The sequence below is a fragment of the Polyodon spathula genome, chromosome 16 (assembly GCF_017654505.1).
Source record: "Polyodon spathula isolate WHYD16114869_AA chromosome 16, ASM1765450v1, whole genome shotgun sequence".
NCBI classification, from domain to species: domain Eukaryota; kingdom Metazoa; phylum Chordata; class Actinopteri; order Acipenseriformes; family Polyodontidae; genus Polyodon; species Polyodon spathula.
Window position 1 is genome coordinate 26,207,385 of NC_054549.1, and position 27,173 is coordinate 26,234,557.

The 27,173-nt window shown below is 37.6% G+C and overlaps 1 protein-coding gene across 2 annotated transcripts in view; it reads right to left on the minus strand.

The window, feature by feature from the left end:
• Positions 1-8,125: 8,125 nt before the first annotated feature.
• Positions 8,126-27,173, minus strand: part of LOC121329289 (monoglyceride lipase-like) — a 37,295-nt gene continuing 18,247 nt past the window's right edge. For both annotated transcript variants that reach the window (XM_041274822.1, XM_041274821.1), the window contains 5 exons: positions 21,076-21,212; positions 19,102-19,212; positions 16,965-17,054; positions 13,187-13,402; positions 8,126-9,005 (listed from right to left, as the gene is read on the minus strand). In XM_041274822.1, the coding sequence (XP_041130756.1) occupies positions 8,889-9,005; positions 13,187-13,402; positions 16,965-17,054; positions 19,102-19,212; positions 21,076-21,212 (671 nt within the window). In that variant the 3' untranslated portion in view covers positions 8,126-8,888. The remainder of the gene's footprint in view (positions 9,006-13,186; positions 13,403-16,964; positions 17,055-19,101; positions 19,213-21,075; positions 21,213-27,173) is intronic.

Consider the following 27,173-nt stretch of genomic DNA (forward strand, 5'->3'; position numbering starts at 1 on the left):
CTGTGGGAGCAGAGCTTCCAGTTTGATTGTATAACCCCGTACCTCTTTTTCTTTCCTCTCCATCTCTGCTTGCTCATTCTCCCAAGCGGCCAGTAGAACCTCTTTGTACTCCTAACACACTACATAGCCTTCAATACTGCAGAGACGCAAGCAGGATAAAATGAGCTTTAAATCGAAAAACAGATGGTTGCATACTCTGCTTCTAAACCAGCTGGGCCTAGACCCAGTTTAGATTAGTTATGATCTGTACCACATTACATAAACAAAGTGCGCCGTAAACAAGGTCTGCTTCTGGTAAAGTTGAACGGTATAAGAAAGGGAAGGAATTATTTAATTTTAATAAATGAACTGGATTGTGGAAAAGTGAAAGGGGCGCCCTTACACGGGGTGTGAGAATCCGCAGTGGAAATCAAAGCCAGTCACCGCCAGGGCACAGTCAATACCCAGCTTGCGAGCCACTTTGTGGAGGGTAACACAGCTAATGGGCAACACGCAGGGCTTGAAGAGATACATGTTCCGGGGAACCTGCCGACACACCGGTGCACATTCACAATGAACGTTGAAGTGTTTACAAGAAACCCAGCACTTTACCAATGCTGTATCCCATGGATTCTATAATATATTAACATTCTTTTATTCACTCGGGAATTACATTTTTATTTTTATTTTTTTACACAGGAACATTCTAAACATTGCAGTGGTGCATCTAGATCATGCTTGTGCTCTGAGAAAACCAGCATTGTTGAAGGGAGAAAAATCTGGATATACCTTATAAAGAAACTCCCTTTCTCCTGACGAATGTAAATGTTTGGAAATGTATCCCCCCCCATTTTATTTATGACCCATGACAAGTGATTTTTTTTTTTTTTTTTTTCTTGACAGATCTGCATTAAGTGCTATTACCAGAGTTCAGGATATGATCATCACTTTTAGTTGTAACGTCTGCCACAATGTCTTCATTATATAAACAATATAAATCCAATATATGAGTCTGCATGACAATAAGCAGGGATGGAAATAAGACTCCTACTGCATAGCAGTTTCACCCATTCCAGGTTTTATTATGAGCTTGAGTAGCTACAGTGTATAGGTAACAAGCTCAGGTGTATCTTACTAAACTCATATTAAAATCAGGAATGGAAGTCTTATTTCCATCCCTGTAATTCAGAATCTTGAACAAAAACAAACATGCAATTTTCACCGTGTTTATAGTTCAAGCCACAACATTTAAACAACCTTGATCTGAGCAACCTAGTGAAAAGCTGTTTAAAAGTGTACCTACAAGCAGCTGCTTGAATGAGGTGCCTGAAGTTTGCCTGGTGTTACTTGGGCTCATGTTAGGTATGGCAGTCCAAGATGAATGCTAATCAGGGTGTGTGAAATTAGATTACCTTCCTGTCCACCGCCACGGGGGGCTCCGTCTCTCCTCTGTCTGCCAGGATCCGAATAGTGGCAGGATGTCTTTATCACAGCTCTCCATATCCCCCAGGCGGGCCTTACTGGAACAATTTGAAAACCCTTTCACCATCTGAGAGAGGGGACACAGACAGCAATTTCTTCTTCTGAGAAATTGCTATCTGTGTCAGAGGAAAGCTCAAACTCTGAGTCACTGCTGTCTTCATTCTCACTCTCCTCTTTGTACAAGACTTTGGAGGTCATTGTCCTGCATCTGGCATTCTAGGTTCTCTGCGCTGCTTCCTTCGCTGCTATCTGTTGGTTGTTGCCATCACTGCCCGCTTCCTCTGAAGACTTGCATTAAAATCATACAACCAGCACTGCAGAGATATAGAATCCTGTACAAGGCATACCTTAGTGGGAGGGTCCTTTCAGAGAAATAGGTTGAAGAGACAATACCAGACGGCAAAGTAATTGTAAAGCCCTGAGAATTATTAAGAAAAGCTTTAAAAAAAAAAGTACTGTAAAAAAGCATTTGCCCCCTGTCTGATTTTCTGCATTTTTGCACATTTTTCACATGGAATTTGGTCAGATCTTTTTGTGGGTTGTAGTAGTACATACAGGGGGTCTGAGAGAAAAAAATGACACCAATGTTTGGTGCTTCTTTCATTTGTTTGGTGTGCAAGGTAATCAAACATGCAACTCAACCCGGTTAATTAAACCCAATTAAAGGGATAATTAGGGTCAGCTGTTTGACTACTTTGGTTAACAATCAGGCCTGATTTGGGCCAGCCCTGCCCAATATAAATCTGACTAACTTTGGCCCTTCAAAGTGAAGTTGTCAGCACACAGGTGCTAGAGGCACATCATGCCACGATCAAAAGAGATTCCTGAAGACCTCCGGAAAAAAAAAGTTGTTGCTTATCAGTCTCGAAAGGGTTACAAAGCTATTTCTAAGGCTCTGGGGCTCCACCAAACCACAATCAGAGTCATATTGTCCAAATAGAGAAAGTTTGGGACAGTAGTGAATCTTCCCAGGAGTGGGCATCCTGCCAAAACAACAGGGCACACAAAGAAATGGGTAACTCATAAATAAACAATGATTGTGGGAAGTCTTTATCACAGTCCCAAGATGTTTATATCTTTACTCAAGAACTGAGTTACCTACGAAGAACCATTTCCCTTTGTTTTAGCATTATTTATCAGTATATTAAGGAACAGTATATTAATGTCATCTTTGACATACTAACGTTACTTCGCTAATACTGTTCCTTCCTCCAGTGTGTCTCCAGATACAAGTGATTTAAGAGAGGATATGTAATTACTCAAGACGGGTCATTTTTAACAGGTGTTCTTTATATAAACGGGTTTGACTGTAATTGCACAGAGAGACGAAAGGAGGAGACACCTGTGTTTCAATTTACCACAAAACCATTTGAAGAGGGTACTTCTGCTGTCTCATAACTTTAAGGGTTAATTACCTGAGACGATTCTGCAATATTTTAAAATCTACACAGACTGGAAATGGGTCAGTTTTCATTTCAATGACGAATCACAGCTGGCTTGAAAGTAAAATAAGTTGAACACTTCATCCTGTTGTCCAGCACACTTTAAATCAAGTGCCTGTTTTTTATTTTTTTTATTTTTTAATTGTTATTACTTGTAAAATACACCAGGGGGAGCCATAGACAAGGTTTAGGTTTGAACTGTAGCTCTGTTATTAAACCTGAGAAGGAGCGACTCTTAAATTAGCTCAATGTTGATGTTTCAAATTCCACTCCATTATTTATTTATTAATTTTTTGGTTCTAGTTTAGTTACATTTTAAAATGAGTCGCTATTAAGACTGGAGTATTGAAGATATGGCCCAAAGTTTGCTACTTTTTATGGTGTTTGTATTGATAACTGATTAGTTATGTCTCTTGATTTAGTGCAGTTGTGGTCAAAAGATTTGTCACCTATAAACAGTCAGCAGTATCACAATTTTGTAGCCTAACCCATAGATTTGCCTTTAAAGCGCAGGTTAGAACAGTCATAACACAACCCAAGCCCAGGTTGCTTCTTGATATTAACATTAAGATATGTATCACATTTTTGCATATTTATTCAAAATCTTATCCGAGATGAACAGCATTAAATTCAGTTTTAGTATTGGCGTGGTTAAGGAATTGGTGCTCCAGGTAAAGAATTTCTCTTCTTTTGTTCCCTGCTTTTCCATCCCCCTCCACCACAGACTTGCAGGTTTATAAAGGCGCACCAGTCAGAGGGGAATACACACCGGACAAACCCCTCTACGGAGTCAAATGCAAATTTAAGCATTAGAAACTGATGGAAAAGAGTGCACTGACTCAGTCCACTTACAAGTTTTAGATTGTTGTTTAAAACTATGCTTAATTTTTTTTTTTTTTACTGATGCAATTTGAGCTGAGAATCATGAGGTTATATAGAACTCGAATGTGGAGGGGGTGGAGTGCAGCTTCTGTCTGTCACTAAAAGCAGTGTGCACATTGACTTACCTACAGTACTGATAACACACCGAGAAATCACTGACAATGACCTATTGCAGATGTCGGTATGTAGGAGGATCCCTACTGTTCCTTTTAAAGGGCTGTCAGCTGTGCTGCACTTTCCATTACAGTAGCTCTGCATTCTTGAGGGATGCTGCTCAATCTCTGAATATCGCAGTCTCAAGTCCAGCAGCTCTACATTCTCAAGGGATGCTGCTCAATCTCTGAATATCGCAGTGTCAAGTCCAGCAGCTCTGCATTCTTGAGGGATGCTGCTCAATCTCTGAATATCGCAGTGTCAAGTCCAGCAGCTCTGCATTCTTGAGGGATGCTGCTCAATCTCTGAATATCGCAGTGTCAAGTCCAGCAGCTCTGCATTCTTGAGGGATGCTGCTCAATCTCTGAATATCGCAGTGTCAAGTCCAGCAGCTCTGCATTCTTGAGGGATGCTGCTCAATCTCTGAATATCGCAGTGTCAAGTCCAGTGATTGGGAGGAGTTCACTTTCACATGCTGATGATTAATGAAATCTGATAACCTTGATCAATACATAGCCTATGGGTCAATCTCCTCCCCCTCTGCTAATTGCATTATTTAAAAAAAGAATGAACAAAATGAGATTCTACATTGATTGTTGGAACAGGTAAACTTCTGCTTACAAATTATACAGATTTATTATTATTATAATTTTATTATTTTTATTTATTTATTTTTTTGCTAAACAGAGCACAATTGCCCAGTGATTAATCAATGTTTATTTAGAGTATAATTGATTTAGGAGGGCAATCCTTTTTTAGTTTGTAGAATTTTAGGTATTCAAAACTAATTCATAATATACAACAACCACACACTGCTCTCCCATTGTTCTCTATGGAGACCTGTTCTTAAAGCATTTCTTACTTATGAAATGCTTTCCAGAGATACTCAAGCCCTTCATTTCAGAAAACTCTCAGTGGACTGCAATGATTATTTTAAACAGAGATATATTAATAAATAACTAAATAAATACAAAGGTGTAGTATAATAGTGATAATGGCATTGCTGTGACACATTCCTTAGCAATTATGGAACTCTATTAACATGCCAGGCATTGCAGCTAACGGAAATGACTGCAGACTCCTTATTACTTTATATATTTTATTTTCCACATAAACTCTGTTCCAATGATACACAACAGTGCGTTGCTAATATATTAATTCAGTAAATAAAACCAAAACAAATGAAAAATACTTCTATACTTGTGTATATATATATATATATATATATATATATATATATATATATATATGTATATATATATATATATATATATATATATATATATATATATATATATATATATATATACACACACACACACACACACACACACACACACACCCCTGATATTGATATAATACAGGCACCTGAAATTTCTTTGTATAGGATGACCTCATTCTTTAATGTACTCATTGGTTAATTTTCCACTTCAACGAAAACACACTGGACTGTGGATTCGTCAGCAGTAGTCAATTGCTTACTTTTCTATCCGAAAATCAATTAAATTGTTTATACTAACATGGTTTACTTGCTGAGAGGTGGGATAGCAATGACACTCAGCAATGACATGAACTAAATAAAAGAACTCAAAAGTGGTGAATCACTGAATCCCTTAGTGAAAAGTTTATTACGTCGATGTAACATGGATTACTGTGAGTGTTTTGTCACCTAATGACACTCAAAATGGATTAGCTATATTATATATATATATATATATATATATATATATATATATATATATATATATATATATATATATATTATTAGTGCATACGTAGTCATACAGTAAGTCTACACCCCCTTTCAAAATGTTCACCATTTGTTGCCTTATAGTCTGGAATTAAAATGCATTCAAAATGTTTTTTTTTTTTTTCATTTATCTACACATCCTACCCCTCAACTTCCAAGTGAAAAAAATATTCTAGAAATTTGTGGAAAATTAATTAAAAATAAAAACTGAAACAGCTTGGTTGGATAAGCGCCCACCCACCTTGTAATAGAAATCCTAAATTAGCTCAGGTGTAACCAATCACCTTCAAAATCACACACCAAGTTAAGTGGCCTCCACCTGTGGTAAATTGTAGTGATTCACATGATTTCAGGATAAATTAGTCAGTTCCTGTAGGTTCCCTCTGCTCGGTAGTGCATTTCAAAGCAAAGACTCAACCATGAGCACCAAGGCACTTTCAAAAGAACTCCGGGACAAAGTTATTGAAAGGCCCAGATCAAGGGATGGGTATAAAAAAAACTGGCCTCGAATCAAAGCCTCGATCAAAGGCCTCGAATATCCCTTGGAGCATGGTCAAGATGATTATTAAGAAGTGGAAGGTGTATGGCACCACCAAGACCCTGCCTAGATGAGGTCGTCCCTCCAAACTGGATGACCGAGCAAGAAGGAGACTGATCAGAAGCTACCAAGAAGTCAGTGCCAAAGCTACACTGGAGTGGCTAAGGAACAAAAAGGTAAATGTCCTTGAGTGGCCCAGTCAGAGCCCCGACCTAAATCCAATCGAATATTTGTGGCATGACTTGAAGATTGCTGTTCATCTATGCTCCCCAAGGAACTTGCAGAGCTTGAACAGTTTTGTAAAGAAGAATGGTCAAATATTGCCAAATCTAGGTGTGCAAAGTTGGTAGAGACCTATCCCAACAGACTCACAGCTGTAATTGCTGCCAAAGGTGCTTCCACCAAGTATTAACTCAAGTGGGTGGAGACTTATCAAATTATGATCTTTCAGTTTTGTATTTTTAACATATAATTTTTTTCTCAATAAAAACTTTTTTCCCCTTAACAGTGTTGAGTATGGTGTGTAGATAAGTGGAAAAAAAATCCTCATTTAAATATATGAAACGCTGAGGCACTGACAAGAAAATGTAAAAAAAAAGTTCAAGGGGGTGTAGACTTTCTATAGGCACTATATGTGAGTGTGTGTTATTTATATATAACACACACACACTGCAAGGTCACTGAATTCAATCAGTCAATAAAACAAATTTTTAAAATTAAACATGTATAGACTTTTTATAAACATCCTTTAAAATGTGTTAAACCATGAGTTAAATAAATACATATATTTATATAACCAACATTAAATCCATTTATATTAACATACATTTCATTCTTAGCAGGTACACACATATAAAGGCATTTCATGGACTGACAGTCATATATTCCCCCCCCCCAAATACAGGCATTGTTACACTCTGACTAATATTAATACATCATTTTGTTGTATAGCACTGAGATACCTAACAAATCAGTTGCAGACTGTACCATCGGTGCTTTATCAAAACTTCCTAGTTATTAATCCACATAATAAAAAAGAAGAACTTCCACAAATCCTTTTTGGAGTTGCATGCAATCGGAGAACTGTAATTCTACTGATATAATTATATTACAGGCAAGCTAAATAAACAAATAGCACAGTACACGTTTATAAAATCATGCTAATATTAATTCCTAGCAAGAGGCAAAGCTTTTCAAATAGACTTCATTTAAATGCTGCATTAAGAGTAACAGTACTGTAACTTTTGGACTATATTCAAGAAGCAATAAAGTGGCTTGCAATACATTACCTTTACCGCCGTTTTATGAACACAGTCATTATCATTATAATAAAGTTATGGAGCATGAACTGGGACCTTGCCAGTCTTGTGTTTCGAAACATGGCAAATATCTTTAACGCTAGAGTAAGTATTAGAGTGAGATCATTAGTATTGCTTGTATAAGATCAAGTATATTGTTATTATATATTTTTTAAACACATATTTGTAAAATGCCGTACAATTTTTAAACAGTGTTACGTTACATATGTTTTCCAAGACATCAGAAATACATGTATTTAAGTAAAGATACACAACTTAATAAGCAAAATTATTTACGGACAAGCATGTAATACACAGATGAAAAACCAGTCAATAAGAAACAATATGAAACAAGCGTTGTGTTGGAAACCAATTGACTTGATAACTTAATATAAAAATAATTGGCTGTTTTTTTTTTTTAGCACTAACCTTGGACTACCTAATGTTATTTCAGGTAAGGTAATCCTTATAAAAGTTCACTGTATTTTTGCACAGTATTTTGCAGTTCTCATCCTTTTCCCATGGTTATACTATGCATTTACCCTAGTTTGCCATGTTTACTAACATGCTTTACCACACTTCACTACTCTCTACAATGCTTGCCTATACTTTGCCATGCTTTCATTATGCTTTATTGTGCTTTGCTGTGCTTTTACTATGGGAAACTTTTGTAAGGGAGTCCAAGAGTAATGCTAATCAGGGGTTGTGAAACCAACCATGTATAACTAAAGAAAAAACAATATAATTTCCTGCATTTATCTCCAAATACAAAGCATAATTTAGTTTATTATTATTATATTTTAGATGTACTTATTATACTATGGACAAACATTTAGACCATCGCTGTCTTCATACAATTACTGGTATAAAGTTTGCTCTCAGAACATTGAGTTGCTGCTGTATCTGGTGCATAATCAAAGTCATTGGATTGACCTTCACATGTTAGACTGGCCACTGAGATACCTAAAGGTCACTCAGATGTATTCTTGTGTCTAATTTTCACTGCAAACATTTTTAACCTCATCACCTTCTGTGATTAGCAAGACAGTATCATAAAGGCTATGTTTCTGTGGCTAAAACAACTTTTATAAGAACAGAAAAGGCTTAAAGCTAGTTAATACTCACTTGGTCCAGTCCGAACAAGCTAGTCTTGCGAGTTCCTATCGCAATCCTTTCCAAACACAAAGTCATGCCGTCTCAGTCAGACTGACACCACTTGTATTAGTAAATCCACTCTAGATGAAAAACTATATACAATGGGCTTGTTGAGTAGTGTGAATAGCTGCCAGTTTCAATATATAACAGTAGGGTGAATACAAGGAAATCCTTCATGCTGAAAAAGAATCATGTGGTTGTGTTTAGAATTAGACTGGGTTTCCATCTGGCAGTCTCTGGAGAATCCAGCTGCTGAGCTCTTTGAGAACAGAGCTGGTCGTGTCGGGCAGTTCCTTGTGCAGAGCGTGGTAAGCACCGTCATAGACCTGCAATACAAAAACATACAACGGCTAGACCCACAGTGCATTAGGGCATCGCTAACATCGTGGAATGGACACCACTCACACGTGTAACAGAAAGCAGTGTGGGGGCAGTACTTTATCATGAGGCTGTACAAAGCACTGGTGAGATCGCACTTTGAATTGTGTGTTCGATTCTGGTCACCACAGTACCAAAGGGAGGCTGTGGCCCTGGAGAGAGTCGGAGTACAACCAGTGTAAAGTGTTTCACTACAGTCTTTTTAGCACTTTCAAGGTGTTTTAGTGTAATGCGAGGCTGCCAGTTTACTGTGGTACTGACAGAGGTTAAATTTCGCCAGCTTTAGGAAAGACAGCCATTCAGAAAGCTTTGTTATACTTACCCCTTTGTTATTTACCTGGAAATTTATTTGCACTGATTCTTTTTCTTTATAAAACACTGATAGTCCCAGGATATTTGATATACATAAATAAATAAAAATAGTGCCTTGAACATAGTGCATGTATATCTTTTTGTTAGGCAATATCAGTGCATTTTATACATTGTACTTTCATGAGCAACTGATGCAGGTTTGGACAATACAAATACTGTTAATATTCACTGTGTGAGTTTGACTGTGCCAGCCAACGGTGTGTGTATAACTGTAGCTGACATTACAATTGTAAAAGAATAATGCAAGTTAAATGGATTAAATGCCAAATAAGTAACATCTGGTTTGTTTTGTACTAGCAAGGGGCTGCAATTTTCATCTCTGCCAGTAGATGGCAGACTCCTTGACAGAATCATGCAAAATGTGTCAAGGTGGCTTGCTGCAGTCAATTAAATTCACAACCTCCTGTCTTTTGATACTTCATTTACATTATAAAGAGGCATACTTTGTGTGCCTCCCCTTTGGGAATATTCCAAACTGACACAATCCTACCTTTTCAACCCTACCAATGTAAAATGTATTTGAACCTTTAACCTGTCTGGGTTACAGAATACACAACATGGGTATTCACCTACACGGTTGCTTGTGATTTCAGATACCTTAGCAACACTATGCAAATGTGTGTAAAAGCACATTTAGAGCATTAAAATTCATGCATCGTGTTTTGCTTTAAGTATTGTACTTAATTCTGTGTGTTCTCATTGAAGTATGTAGAGGCTTTGAGCTCAAGTGACCCAGTCGTTGCAAACACAGAACACATGATTGTGTTAAACCTGCTGCTGCAGAAGATGTCGACTTTCCATGTCATAGAAGAACATCTCTTTCCACTGATTGAACAGCAATAATACACAGTAGCACTGAATTGACTGATGAACAGACCGAGTCTCCTTTGTTCTATATACAGCAGTTTATCTGTTTAACCCAAAGATCAGAAAAACAGGGTTTGCAACTCATGTAACTAAAACACCAATTGTATTGCTACCAAAATTCATCATTTCAAACTTTTACAATGTATTCCAAAGCCAGTTATCTGTACTATACCAGATAACTCCAGATAAATGTTTTCAATAAATTATATTTTCAATGTCTCCTCACAATCTCAGACTCCTCGCTTTGTGAAATACTGGGTTATATTTTCAAATAATTGACTCCAGTTTTTAAATAAACTTACCAATTTTACAAAACTAGAACCAAACAACTGAAGTACTCCTATTGATGGCATTACAAGCACTGTAAATTGGTTTGCAGTTTTGGAATTGTCTAAGAAATAGGAGTTCATTAAAGACTGTAGTAAACACCAGCTTCTCTGCTGGAGAGATGGTAACATCAATACACAGACTCTTTAAATATATATTGCTATTCAGAAGTTTAGGACAAATCCCCCTCAACACATACATTTGAAAAAGAAAAATTGAATGCAGCATGACAGCTTGAACATTGATTTCCTTAAACCCACTTGCTTTAAATGCCCACCACCTGGCCAGCTGTGCGAGGCAGTGGACTGCCCACCCCCATAACATATTAGACAGCCCAAGGGGCAGCTATAGGAGCGGCGATGGGGGAGACAGAGGGATGAGAATGAATCTAACGCAAGGAGGGGCAGGCTTATTTATCTTCTCTTATTGGTGCAAAATGGAACACTTAAATGTGTGTGTGTGGGGGGCAGAGCTTCCATCTGAAATGAAGACTCCAAACTTTGTTTAATATTATTAGCCGTTACAGAAACGTTTGGTTCGGTGTTGGTTCTGTGTTAGGTATTGTTCCATTTCAAGTTCAGCAGGATGTGCTGTCCTTTAGGGATCTTGCTATTTAAGCTTTAGTAATAAACACATTGTGAACACTGGGAGTCTTTGTGGCCGATATGAAAAGCCATTACGAGAAGCGTCTGTCAGAGTGCTGTTGGTTGTTTGTGATGTCCTGCAACATTAAGTACATGTGTATAGCAATTATTTGTAAATGGAAAAGACTTTTCATTATAACATACACTACTTTGACCCTGTAAAAATCTTACTTTCCTAAGGGTCGTAGTCTTTTTTAAACAATTTTTTACCTCAGTTTTTCTCCCCAATTTGGTATGCCCAATTATTATCCGTATCCTCGGTTCACTGCTTTGTTTTTCTTTTTAGAATTACTTGGTGGTAAATGCTTTGTGAATATGGACCTTCAGTTATAGTTGACAATTCTTAATGTTTGGAAAATGTTTCAATGTATGATCGCCCCTACTGTCCTCTACATAGCTTTAAAGGAGACTGCTGCCTAGTTATCTTAACTTCTCAGGTCATCATTCGAAGTGCTGCATAAATAACTGTCTGAGAGACACCTACAGTATACATTACAGAGCACCTGGCAGAAACGTGTGTTTAAATATGGATGTGAAACATAAATCCCTGGTGACAACCCAGCTTTATCTGATGTTTGCCTGTTTCTGTTCAATGGCACAATGCCCTGTATGCCATACAGTACTCAATTGCTTTGTAGTGTATTCAGATAAAAGCATGTGCCAGCTGCACATAGTCCATGCAATGTAATGCAAAAACTATCATTGTACCTAAATGTCCTTATCTCCTAATACAGTCGGTATTCCATGATAAAACAAAGCATTGTAGAAGTGGTTGAACACAGGGTATGACAAAAGCATACTAAAAACTAACGGGAGACTGCAAAATCACCAGCAAATGTGTCTATAAAAGCTATATAACGGTCTTATAAAACGCACACTACTTAATGTTACTGGCATATAAAACCAAAAGCATCTCTAAAGTACAGAAAAAGCAGGTCAGGTGCATGCGTATTAACTCCCTCTCAGCCCCCCTAATCTCTCTAATTCTATATCAAATGGCATTTATAAGACATGGGATCGATCTGTTGTTCATATGCTCCGAGTATTTAATTAAAAGAAAACTGATATTTAATCTGATACAGTTCAGGTTGTCAATTCGTCTGCACTAAATACTGCACACTTTGAAATGCATCTGAAATGCAATCTGACAGGTTAGGATTAAGTTAAAGGTTTGTGGTAGAATGGTGGAGGGTTTGGATCAGGATTATATGTAGATGCACCACGAAGTGTGGAGGATCTTTGGGCATTTGTACTCCAAGCAACACAGTGTGATCCAAGAACAGGGCTCTTAGAACATTAACTGTTAGAACTTCTAGGTCCAGCTGCATCTAGGTGCAATTGTAAGGGTTTATTGTTTTCACTTTTCTGTTACAGTTTAATTGCAGATCTCAATGGGTGAGGGTTCATGAGGGATCATTCTGTATCATTCCTGCTGCGCATAGTTCTGCAGCCAAGGCGTGCCTCTAAATAATTAACTCATGATACTACCTGCAGCCACAGCTGACTGACTGGAATTTCATTCTAACACACTGACACTGAGGTCAACTTGAAGAAGCCCCTGCACCCTTCATTTCTATGCAAGGCACAGCATGCTTATTAATAACTTTTGTTTCATCAAGGACAGATATGAGGCAATGTTATGTAATACATGGGTTTGAGTTTCCTGACTAGTGAGAAAATCCTCATACTCCAGGATAGCAAATGTTTTTGCAATGTTCCTGGTGTCGTGCTGTCTTAAGTGGTGACTGCTAGGGGAACACGAACCATCTAAAATAATTCAACCAGTATGCACAAGCAGTGAGCTAGCTGTATTGAACAGGACAGTGTAGAGGAGTTATGCCTGGATGATATCCACCAAGATCTGAGGGTGAAGACCGCTTAATCAATTATCAGGTTTCCTATAGAGAGCAAGCTTTTACCTTCAGTTCTTTGTCCTGGCTCTGTGTTTTTTCGTACATCAGCTGTGAGCCACTGATATCGCAGAGTTTATCTGCGTTTCCATGGAGCAGCAGGAAAGGCCAGGAGATGTCAGGCAGGGCTTTCTCGATCTTGGCGGCAGCTCTCATTAACTGCATCCCGAAGGAGATGCGCATCCCTCCGTGGTAGTTCAGCTCATCACTATCATACGCTTCTACCTGCAAAGAGACATTTGAGGCTTGAACTGAAATCACCGTAGTTCAGAGACATTGAGAAACGCATGGCTGGTGAATATATCTATACCTGAATCTGAAATTTTATTGCCAAATTACAAGTGGCAAGTAGGGACGATTTGGCCTCCCTAACCAGCAATAGCGACACAGCTTATGCAACACGGCAAATTTGCAAAGCCAGGACCCAAACATGTGTTTGCCTGACTGCAAGACTCTGCACACCACAAACAAGTGAGCCACTCAAGATTGATTGTCAAAATCTAACTTACTGAATATATAAACACCAAAAAAAAATAAAAAAATCAGAAATCAGTTAAAAGTCTGAATGCACTCTTCCCTGGTACAGTTTCTGTAAAAATGTCTCTACAGATGAAAACAGAAAAGGCTGGAAACTGCCATCATGCGATGTGAACAGCATCCAGAATGAAACAGTGGATGACTGTGACGTACAGCAAGAGCCTGTACAGAAGAGTATAAAATAAAAATTACCAAGTTTCAAAAGCGATCGTCCAACAAGAAAGCAAGACAGACAAATGGATGAACAGACAGGCAGACATGCCCCAGGTCCACAGAATTAGATACTGTCAATAACTTCAACTAAATAATGTTGTCATGAAACTTGATGTTAACTGGAGAAATGGGCCTCCAGATGTATGCAAACAAATAGGTGTGATATACAAAAAGGATTGATGTACCTAGAGATAGACACCCTCTATATCTCTAGAATTTCATACTCTCAACAACGTATGCTCAACAATGTTAATACTGAGTAAAGGAAGAATCTGTACATGGATAAATCTGTGTCGTGGGGGGTGATAAGAAACAGCTTCAGACTATATTACATGTCCTGGCGCACTGTTCTACACTGACCAGCACAAGCAGGCCAAGGTGAGCCAGACTCCTTGCCTGCAGCTCAGTGCTCAATGCTGAAGGCTTGGAGAATTCACTGTAAAGATGGAGCACATCTTTCTTGCAGTTATTAATAGAGGTAGTGATGTCTGGTGAATAAAATGCCACTGTCCTTCTCTCATGAGTATTAAAACACGCAATTTGGAAAAATGAAACCAGGTCACTTGTGGGTATTTTTTTCTCCCTAATATTACTGTATTTACCACATGCCTTGCCTTCCAGAGATGAATGATTTATTTCCTCTCAGAACATTCAATCAGATAATCTATTACACTAAGCAACAGAATATGAATATTGCTATTTCAGACATGACAATATTGTCACCCACATTTGATTTCGAGAGGACTCTGTGACATTGATAAACGATCGACTAAATGAAAGAATGACAACGATGTACAACCCACACGCACACCTACACACAAAGAGGAATAGCCCACTGGAAATAAATGATCGGTTGCATGATAAAATACACAATTAAAGCGATCCAGAAAAGAGAAATGAAAAACATACATGGAGAAAGAAACTGACTCTAGGAAACTCTGTCTTAAATAGCCAGTGTGCCGCACAGTATCTATCCAGATATATACGCTGCTATTCATGTATTAAAAGGTAGAATAATAACCCTGAGATGCAAATGTATTGTTTTTACCCTGTAGTAAAAGCATAGCAAAGTGCAATAAAGCACTGTAAAGCTCAAAGAGGTATTGAAAAGCATATTAACAAAACATGTCAAACAATGATAAACTGTGGAATGCATAGTATACCCATGGGAATAGCTTGACCACATTTCCGAAGCTCAGACCTAGGACAGTTATGCAGTATTTTAATTTTTTTTTTTTTTTTTAAGAATGCTTCCTTATCTGAATATAGTAGCTTGGAGATTTTAAAATTACACATATACACTACTGTACTACATCCATAACTTTCCAAGGTAATTATTAAAAGGTAAAAAATACTTCCATACATTTCCCTTGTCATGCACTTTCAAAAGCAAATTTATACCATGACTAAGAAATTCCACCCCTAAAAAAATTGCAAAACAACAACAATAATAAATAATAATAATAATAATAATAATAATAATAATATCATAACTGCTCTAATCTGTTTCTTCAGAAGATTCTGATTTGCAATGAACTGTCTGTGGGAGACATGTCTCTCTCATGCATGGGAGAGCTCTCGCTGGTGCACAATAAAGATTCAGTACATGACTTCTATGTAATCCTTGGATAAGCTGTTACTTGCTAGTTTTATACTGTTGCAATTATTTCTATCACACAATCTGGCACATATTCCTGTTCTCTGTTGGTATCTGCCATCTTTTCTAGTTTGTCCACAAACTAGTAAAATGACGTATGAACCACCCTGTATTACCGTCTCCCTTGATGCCACTGAAGTTGCTGAAACATAACCTTCTGACCGACTGTTGACCGCTGTAGCCTGAAAGCATACCTTTCCAGGTCTATTTCTGTTTGTGTATGTATCGGGGGCAGATTGGCCACCCAGAGCCTTGTAATCCTTAAATAAAACGAATAACCATCTGAACATAATGGAAAGTACAAGCATGTGCTTCTAAATGGTACATTCCGCTCCGCCCTTCCACCTGTCATTACTGAATTACCATTCTAAATGGTACATTCCGCTCCGCCCTTCCACCTGTCATTACTGAATTAGCAAGGCCTGTAGGCCTGCCCGGCGCTCGTGTTTGGTTAGCTGAAGCTTATTTAAATGCATTGTAATAACAAGATCAGTTCCAAAGGGTTATGCCAACTTTTGTTGGTTTTTTTTTGTTCACTTTCTACAATGCAAATGAAACACACAGTAAGCTGAAGTGTGTCTTCATCTGGCTGCTTGGTTTGTCTTTGACTGTATCATCCTGTATGCTGCCTGTTCGAGGGGTGATCATGTCCGGTCAGGACTTTGCTTTTAAATGTAAATGAACATTGCATAACAGGTTCAGACTCTCAAACATATTTAAAGCTATAAAAATATAACCTTAGCTGGAGGGCATTGTTCATTGACTATGTCGATAAGCCTGAGCCATACTACCAATAGGGGTGTTCTCTGTTGAGTTTTAACTGAAGCAGTCAATAACAACAAGGCCTTCTCCCCATAATGGGGCTCTCTGACTGGCGAAGGTGTTTACTAAACTGACGTGCTATTGATAATTCAGCCCCTTGGTATGATTGCAACGGAAACTGACTTTAGGCACTAACAATCCAGTATATTGATTTTTCTAATCTGTTGACTATTTAGATAATAAATGCAAACTCTGATACAGTATCTAGGAAGGAAGTTGCACTAAAGAAAAGCCATACATTAAGGGTAGAAACTTTTTTATATAACTAAAAGATAATTACTTATTGTAAAACATGAAACATCTGTCTATGTATCTTTCCACTTCTGTTGTGTACCTTGTGGGTGTTTGGTTGTGGACGAACTATCTAGAAACAAACAAACAATGTTAAGTCTAGCGTACCCCTTCTTTTATCATAAAGCTGGCTATATAGTTACATCACACTCTTATCTCATGCCACCTGCAGAGGAATACAAAGCCTTCTTTGAGTCCACTGGAAATCTTATAAATAACTACTAACACCTTCCGCAACAAAAGAACAGATAAAAGCAGAAGAGTTACCTCTTTCTTATCTCGAGAGATCCATTTGGAGTTTATGGACCCCAAGCTCAGGCTTGGTAGCAAATGATTCAGAAGCTTGGCAAGGAACACCTAAAAACGATAAGACCCATGCAAAATGATTTTTACAAATCCACAAAAGGCATTTCAAAATCATTCAGGAGCAATGTTATAGATACCATATAGCACCCAATAGCTTAGTATATTACAATGGTGCACACATGAGATGTAAGCAGTAAAAAGTCATAAGAAAGCCATAACTTTCTAGAATGAGCTTAAATGTTTGACTGGCAACGTGGGAGGTTATAATAGGAAAGAAAGAATGTGTATTATCAGCCATATGGAAGAAACGATTTCTCCATTCCTTTAATGATGAACATTAAAGACATGGGCATATGCATGTTTGGTTTAATTTAATTATATTGTTTAATTGTATTGTTCATTGTATTTGTTAATTGTATTATTTGTTTTATTGTTTAATTATCACCTGCACCTGGTAACTTTTGCAAATTAATGCCAGGTGCGGGGGTCTAAAAGGCGAGCAGCCAGTCTGCTTGGGGCGTGGCTGTAGAGTCAGGAGCTTCATTGTTACCGTGTGTAAAGGTAAAACCTATGTTTGGTTTAAAGGTGTTTGTTAAAAGTGTGTGATGTTTTATTTGGCAGGTAGACAGCGTAGCTGTCCTGCGTGTTAGTCAGGGACCTGCCAGTGTTTAGTTAGCGCTCCAAAGTGGAGTTAGTTTTTTGTTTGTTCCGTTTTGTTTTGTGTTTATTAAAAAAACAGCGTGTCAGCGTTGGGGGAAAAAAAAAAAGAAATCTACGAGTGCTGGGTCTGCTTTTAAAGGGGCAATGAACGGCAGAGAGGTGCAGTCGTATAATATTATTTTTCCTCCATTCATGTCTTGGATAAATGTTAACCCACACATGTTCAATGTCTTACAGATTTATTGACCAAGGAGGTAAAGGGTGGCATTCATTCAGGCTTTATTCTTCACTGACATACTTGACTCAAAACACACACCTGCAAAATTGATCCTACAAATGTGAAAATGAACTTTCATTTAAAGGGGTTTGCTTGTTTCTGTTAACCAGGATAAGAGAGCATGTCAATGCTGCACAGTCTCATTTACAGAACTGTCCCAGGGAAATACTTACAATGAGGGAACTGCACCCAAACAGGAAATGTCTGTTTTTAAACATACTAACAAAACATTTATCATCATAGCTATAAAGTATTATTTAGTAATTCAATGACAAACGTTTTGACAGTCTTTTTTTCTTCAATGTTTTAAGGTACCTTAACCCTGACTCATTGCTAATGTCATTCCCACACTCCCTGTCAAGAATATTGAGAGATGAGCGAAGAATTAAAAAAAGAAAACTTGAATTTGGGACTGACACACTCACAAACGCACATGCAACCTCACACACAATCCCACAAAGCCTAATTCACTGCGGTTTCACAAACGTTCCCATTTTTTTTTTTTTTTTTTTTTTTTTATCAACAACCTGTTTACATAACTGAAGCTATAGACAGTAGGTTATTTATATACATGGATGTCCACACACAACACCTACATAGTATTACAAAGAAAACGACTCTCGATCATTGGAGCTATAGCAACACTGAAAGGCTCACCTCACAGAGCTAACAAAATAATGCTAGTTAATCGTATCTAGTATGTATCAATCACTTCCGTGACATTCAATTTTCAGTGACATCAAAAAACTGAAACCTTCTAAAAGCTTGGCATTTATTTTCTTTAAAATAACTCCCAGAAGCTTGATGCCTTTGAGTACCAATCACTGCTTTTCCTGTGACTGACGTGTTTTTAGTGTCAGCTTGCTATAGTTCATTCACGAGACTTCACAAAGTTGACAGGAAGCGTAGCATTCTTCAAGGAGCGTTTAATAGGTGTTCATCAATAACAGCTTCAAATTAATGACCTTTACATTTACCAGAATGTGTGCATTTTCCATATACGAAAATCCAGTCCTACAAAAAGATGACCATGTATATTAGGTAAGACTTACTGGAATAGTTCTTCTAGCACCGTGTACTTTAAGGTACTTTAAAATATGACCCAGTGAATAGTAGACGCAAGGCTGTTTTCTGACTCTCACAACAGTGCTTTGTAGTTACCTTAGCAGGGGTCGCCGATTCTGGATTCATGATGACCATTGGCGCAATCAATATCAGGCCGGCAAACTCAGTCGGTCTCTCACATGCTGTCAGGATGGAGATGGCTCCTCCCTGTAATGGACAAGGTGATGGAATTAGAGCTTATTCTATTTATAGCAGTGCATGTAGCTTTGAACATACCGGTAGTTTTTCATGCTTAATAAGGTTGCTATCCAAACACATGCTGAAAATACCACTTCCCAGATCTGGTAGTACACTAAAACAAATATGTTTGCAAGCCATGCTTTCAGACAGTGTTGCGCTTCCTTGGAGGATGAAATTGTTGCCATACCTTCAACACTTTCTTTCCTGTCATTAATGATTGTTGGTAACAAAATAATTGCATACATCTTCATGTCTCAAATGTGTAGTTTTAAAAAAAAAAAATTACACTTTCGTGTCATTTCATGGTCACCTGGAGAGTGAAATTGTCCCCACCCCTTCAAGGCCAGCTAACCTATAAGTAACCCACCTGCCGCTTCCCCGAATGACTGACATGCTTTGCAGCCAGTAAAATGCTTTGACCCCCGAGGACTATACTGAGGGGAAATGAGAAAGGAAATGCAAGTGTAACAGACTTCATGACAGTACAACATAGCAACTAAGAATTTCCCTTATTGTAGTGTAGCATTGTATATCATGTTTTCAAAATTACATGTTTCTTTCAAAACTGCACATTTGAGATCCATGTACAGTAGCTAATAGAAGTGCACGATAGGTAAGACATGGAATTATCTTGTTAGTCACTGTAGAGATGGGAGATGTCATTCATAGACTTTAAATGTAGTAGCAGGAGTGTGACTTTCTGGCTTAGTTTAAATGTAAGCATTGCATTGCCCAAATGGGTCTTCTCGCTTTTTGGCACAGCCATGCTAGAGATGACTAGTGTATGAGTAGCATCGTCCATGCACTGACTATAATCCACTTCACTGAGACACTTAACAGGCACTGCAAGGCTCTGTGTTACCTATCAGCAATGACGAAGAATGGGATACACTTGACTTATTATGTAATACAAATGATTAACAAGGTGATGCACATGAGGTGTGTAAATATGTCTGATTAATAAAGAATCAGAAATCATTTATAGAAGTTCTCTTATTTGCCCTGCTTGAATAACATACTGCAGTGTAAACACCTGTTATGTACAATGTAAGAAGTAACAAGTTCCTCCAAACAAAAACCAAAAAGAAAACCTCACACAGGTGCTTGCTCAGTATATCCATGTCGCGGAGTACATCCAGAGCCAGGAATAATTATAGATAAGCCAAGTACAGACTGCAATAACAGGGCTGATGCGGATGGCCATTTGGTAATTGATTCACCCATAGAAACGCATTCATGTAATGCTGCCAATTTATAAAGCAGAGTGGCCTTTTATGTGATTACCAATGTGACTCTCCGCTGTTCAGTATCTCTGTATCTAGATGTCTCTCTACATTAAGAGCCATAATCATGTTTTGTATTTTGCTTTAACTGTTGCTGCTGCCCCAAATGTTCTAATGAAACCCAAAGAAATCAGACAGTACCTGGCGCTGTAGAGCAATCAAACCTGGCCGGCAGCAACAGTGGACAGTGGAAAAGACCGGTACGGTTGGCATCTTGCATCACAGAGCTTGCTATTATAACATGTCTATACAGCAGGTGCTCAACATCATCACAAATGCATTCAATTCTTTTGGAATCATCTACTGTTTCACTGCTCTAGGTGGCGTCCTTTATCCTTGGCATATCCGTTAGCAATCCATTTGAATTTAGGGGTCTTTTGCATATCTGAACTGGTCTAGTAACTTTAACGCACAGACCTTACAAAATATATCAGTGCAGGAGCCTTATATGTAACAAATCTTATGTCTCTCTCTCTTTCTTCTTTATGAACTGCCTGGATGCCAGTTAGCAAGAGCATTGTAATAATGAGAGTAAAAGGGAGTGTACCATGGAATGTCCCACTAAGAACACAGGCAGGCCTGGGTGGTTCTTCTTCATGATGTCAATGTGCTGTAAGGTGTCCCTGATGAAGATGTGGAAGTCGGAGATCACCATCCGGTCTCCCTGGCTCTGCCCGTGACCCACTGCAGAACACAAGAAAGAGTTTAAAAGGATAACTCTTTCACACAGCAGCAGTGCGCAATGCCTGGTACACAACCTTGATGTAAGATAACAAAACAGTAATAACATGAACAAGAAGCATTTCAGTGACATGTGTCCCCCACCACAGCTGTAAATGCAGAATTAGAGCAATCAGTAACAGGAAAAAGCACAGCTGTGGACAAGTGTTGCATTACCTTGACTATTAGCATCGAGACACAATTTAAAAAAAAATATATTAACCTAATTTAAACCTTTTAGACCACATAATCAAAGAAAGTACAAAACGATATCGCAGACGTCTACCTGAAGCCATAATAGCAGTATTTCATATTAGATTTCGAATTTTTCAATTTGTGCTAGTTTTTCGTTAAGTATATGGAAAACTACAAAGAGGTACGTAATTCAATATGTTAATGTAACATTATTTAGCAGGTTTCATGTGACTTCATGAAGCAAAATTAGTTAATTCTAGAGGGGAATACAAAACTTTTAGCCATAGCTGTAGATAACCAAGATCTATATCCACTACATGGATCTAAGTACACATACACATGGCATACACACATCTTCAGACACTGATCCTAACTTCCTAATAACCAGATCTAGATATATGTGGGACATAAGAGCGGACAGGCATGGTGCTTTATTATGATTATTATTACTGTACAATTTTTAGAAAAACATCTGCAAAGGAATGTCACTTTCACGTTTCATCAAAATTGGATAAGCAGTAGACATTGGGAAGGTGTGACATACAGGCAGGCAGACAGACCTTCAATTTGAAATGCTAGCAGTGCCATTGAGGGCATGGGATTCCAGACAGGAGTCAATACTGACAAAATAGTTGCCTGCCTAGAACAACACAGCTGGACCGGATAGATTGGTCATCAAAAAACTGCTGGCGTTCAGGGTTTGTTCCTATCGTGCATGACTGCATGCTTTGAAAATTAATACAGGGTTACTGTATTCACATACAAGAAAAAAAAAAAAAAACATTACGAAGGTAAATAACAGCTTGTAGAAACAATGTATGGAAATTATTATTTTGGTCGGGTTCCTATTAAAGCATTTGACATATCGATTTATGTATTAAACACATAGGGCAGTGTTTATTTAGCACGTTGGGATGAAGAGAGAGACTCTAAAGGCTAGAGAATGCTAACTAGACTCCTCAGAGACTCAGTGCTGCCCAGATGTGCAGTAAAATACATCATGTGAAAACAACAATTTAAAAAGATGTACTAGACTACAATATAAAAGGGGAAGACATTACCACTGGTTACTGCTATAATACTGCAATCGGTTTGGAACTGTTAACATTGGCAACTACATTTTAAAACCTGTATTCAAAAGCAATTGAAAGTCAGTGGTTGGAATCCCATCTGGTAAAGCTACAGAGCCCTCATCCTGGGTGAGGGGCATGGGTTACTGAACGAGTTATTGTGCGTACAGGACATTCCAACACATAAAGTGTGTTGTGCCAGGCCCTATTATCATTGCTGTAGGTGTGGTAGTTGATTAGGGCAGGACGATGGTTATTAATGTATAAACAGAGTAAGTGCAGTGTTGTGTGATGCTCTTGTGTTATTGATTCTGAGCCCTGCACATGAGGTTCTTGTGCTAATAAGCCTTGCTGCTTGGGGCAGTAGATAGCTGGGGGTGCGCATGGTCACTCTGCACCCAGCCTCTGACCTCTTAATTACAGATTTCAAGCACACACTTTGAAGTGGGAGACATATATATATCGGTATAGGTTTGTGTTGTTTTCTTACAGGTATATTTCATATGGTTATCTGAGCTGTCTTAAATAATGTATTCTTGCTGTCCATTTTATATCATGTTCTGTTCCAGTCATCACATCCTAGGGGGCTTTTTAAATCTCACGTGTTTAAAGCACCCCCGTTAAGAGAGTTCTCAGAATGAAGTCTAATGTCAAAGTAAATGCTCTTAATAGAACTCCCAGAATGAGGTATAATGTCAAAGTGCATGTCCTTAATAGAGCTCTCAGAATGAGATCTAATGTCAAAGTACATGTTCCTAATAGGGCTCTCAGAATGAGGTCTAATGTCAAATGACATATTCTAATAGAGTTCTCAGAATGAAGTAGAATGTCAAAGTACATTTTCTGGCTACACCAAGTTGCTCTTTAAGTCGGATGTGAATGTGGAAATGTTAAACTCTCCCATAATAAGATGTCTATTCTCAGAGCTATTTACCCCATGTTACTGTACAAAATGAAAAAGAACATGCAATTAAACTACCCAGTTGTTTGGCTCTAGTTCTATGAAATAAACCAGTAAATTTTAGACGGCAGTATCTCTTGACAAGTATTGACAACAGTCTGTGTTTGTGTGTCCTTGTAATAAAGGTCAAGATCGGTTCATGTTTGAACTAGTTCCAGGTCTTGTTAAGATACATTCCTGGGCTGAATTCGGTGAATCATTTGCATTTAAGATACATTCACTATATCCATGTCTGTCTGTCATGCTGTCTCAATAGATGGACAGACAGGCTGTTTTTGTTTTTGACGACGACAACACTGCTTCAGACCCTAATGATTTGAGGAGTGTGTTTAAAAGAAGAGTTATACCTCTATACTCCACTGTTCAATCCATTAAGCTGAAGGGGTACTGTTGTTTTTATGGCCTCTTTTTTTTTGCATTCATGACTTATGCATATCGCAGATGACCCTTTAGGCTCTGTACTTTAGTTTTCAAACGAAGCAATCGCAAAGGAATGTACACTTATTTGGTTTGATTTTGTCCCCCTTTTTATGCAACATCCTGGAAAAACAGATCAAAATTGGCTAAACCCGTAAAAGCAATTTCTTTTTTTCAATTGTTTTGCCCAAATTGAATAAATATTAACACTTAATTTGTACACTCCATATACTTCACGAAAAACTGAGAAATTGAAAAATCTGACATTTTGAAATCTAGCATGAAGTACTATTAAGGCTGCTGGAGGACCTTTGCAATATAATTTTGGTAGTTTATTTGATTACATGATAATAAATAAAATACCTAAATTATAGATCAGATTATTTACTTTTCTCAAGAACATCACTTGTCAAGGCTGCTGATTATAATCTCACGCCATATGTCATTCTTGGATCAAAACCAAACCAAAAAATCTTTGCAAAGGGTATTTATGGATAGCTATTTAAAACACATGTCCATGCAAGATTAGACAAATAGGGGAATAGTTTACCAAATACACACACATTTTAAAATAACTCAACAGCCCTTGCAAGTATGAATCTGGTTTAAGATTGCGCTGGTCAGTGTGATCACACATTCTAATGAGATAGCTAATGTAAATGCGACAGGCTCAGGTCCTGTTGTTGTTCTTATATTGTTTTCACATTCTTTTACCCTTATAAAAGTTTACCATGGGAAATCTGCACAGTGGTTTTGCAGCTTCTCTAGGTCTTTCTCATAGTTACACTACACATTTGCAATAGATCACCATGATTTGCCATGTTTTTAATATGCTTTACCATACCCCTATGTTCTTTCTAATGCTTACCTTTGATTTACCATGCTTCCCCTAGGATGTCTTACACTTTGCTACTTTTAACTATGGGAAACATTTCTAATGATATTTCAAAAGGTTTGATATACGCGTCTCAACTTATTTATGCTCAGTGTTACCTACATATGTTACACCATGAGAAAACTGTCAACACCTCAGTATGTGGAAAATCAGGCCACAGTTTAGCGTAAGTCGGGAATGATGACCGCTTTAACCACAGGCTACAGCTGGTTGTATGATATTGTGCCTGTAATTGCATATTTATTTTTAAACAATATAAACATATTTAGATTAAAAAGCAACAACTACATGGACATAATTTAGATCTTTTATTTATCATCATGCTTCAAAAAAACTACAAAATGATACTGGAAGCCTTAATAGTAGCACAGTATTTTATGTTAGATTTTGAAACATCACATTTTTTTATTTGTCAGTTTTTCGCTAAGTATATGGAAAACTATAAAGCAGTATGCAATTGAATATGTTAACATGACATTATTCATAAGGTTTCATTTGACTTTATGAAGCAAAATTAGCTCTATTAGTTCAAAATTCATTCTATAGGGTGATGCAAAACGTGTGGCCATAGCTATACATTGAATGCTGCTGTATGTTATATCTCAATATTACAAAATAAATATATATGTTGCTTATAATCATTTAAAACAACTGAAAGAGCCTTACATTTAGCGTACAGTGCATTTTGATGAGTTGGAAATAGATGCTTAAGAGCTCTCTGATGAGTTTGTCCTTTAGAGTGGTTAGCATCAGCTTTGCGTAAAACAGCAAGCAAGCACTTTCACGACATCTAGACAAATGACTTTAGTACTGCAGACAAAGATCAACGTTTCATGTTAATCTTAAGAACGTAGTGCAGCTTCAGAAAAATAACTTACTGCTGTAGAAATCAGCTCTACAAAATGAGTTACTGTATCAGTATAATGAAAAAGAGCACTCTGACCTACATCCAAAAGTTTTGCATCATGTTATAGAATGAACTCATTTTGCTTAATAAAGTCAAATGAAACCTTTGTTAAAAATGTGCCATTTTGAAATCTAACATGAAATACTGTATTACTATTATGGCTTCCGGTAAACTTTCTTTGTTTACATGATGTTAAATAATAGATCAACATGTAGATTTTTTTTATTTTTAGTTTTTTTTAAATGATGATAAAATACTTGGTGATGCTAATCTTTTGGCCACAGCTGTGCATGTAATAATGACTTAAGAGGAAACAAGAAGGTTTCATTGTGTACCCACAGATACTCAGTCATGCTGCAACCAATGACAAACATTTCAAAGGCATCGAAAAAGACTTGTAGTTGAAACAATTACCATTTAATTTATTACGTTTCTTTCAGTATTTCTAAATGTTGTAACCAAGTTTTAGCACAACTGGATAAGCGATTCTTTAGTAAATGTAAAGGAGACACACGTATATTTATATTTCCAGATTCTAATACAGCACTCTCAACAACAGCCAAATGACTTGTTCGAAAATGTTCTTCTTATGTTCGTGTGCTAAAGAATGTCTCGACCGAGTTTCATCACAAATGGACAAATGGCTAGGCAAAACTGTAACAATTGTGCGGAATTGACAACACTTTCAAAAATTGAGTGTTATTTTTTCCAAAAAGGTTACATTTCCTTGTTATATTAAGTTATGTATTGGGAATGAAGATGTTGCTAAATGACCAGAGCAGCAGTCCAACTAGACTCCAGCTGCATTTTTTGTTTTCTATGTACTAGTTAGATTATTACTAAAGTAGAGATAGAATGACAGTACTGTTAAGCTGTAGTGTAAGTAGCAACAGAACGCCAATGACGAGCTGGACTCTTTCTTCTCCTGAAAACCTTCCATAACTCACATTCACTATAATTGCCAATTGTAGGATAATGGTATTTTACAGCTAGTGACGGGACAGGCTGTCACCTTGTAATAAATTGGCCTCTCAGCCCACTGAATGGAATGCAAATACAAGGGCTGAATGCAAACCACCAACCATACGCTGCAAAGACAAACATCTTACTATTATCTCTCAGTATCTGGAGCAACTTTAGGGAATGCATGCATGCTACAGTTTATAAAAATGCAAAGAACATGGATAATACATGATGCGTTTCAACCACTGGGGTCAGAATTCTGTCCTAATTTGGGACCATTATGTTAAATAACATGTATAAGGCATGCATTACTCACACGCCAGAGGTGAGTAGTGTTAACTCATGCATGAATGCATGCTTTATACATGTGAGCAACGTCATTTGTTACAAAGGAACATGGAATGAATACAGGTAACTAAATGCAGATGAATTAATTCAAAATGAATTACTTTGGAACTCTGAAGTGCTGAAGATATTCAGGTGTTGTTCCTCTCTGAATTCATTACGAATTTGTGGC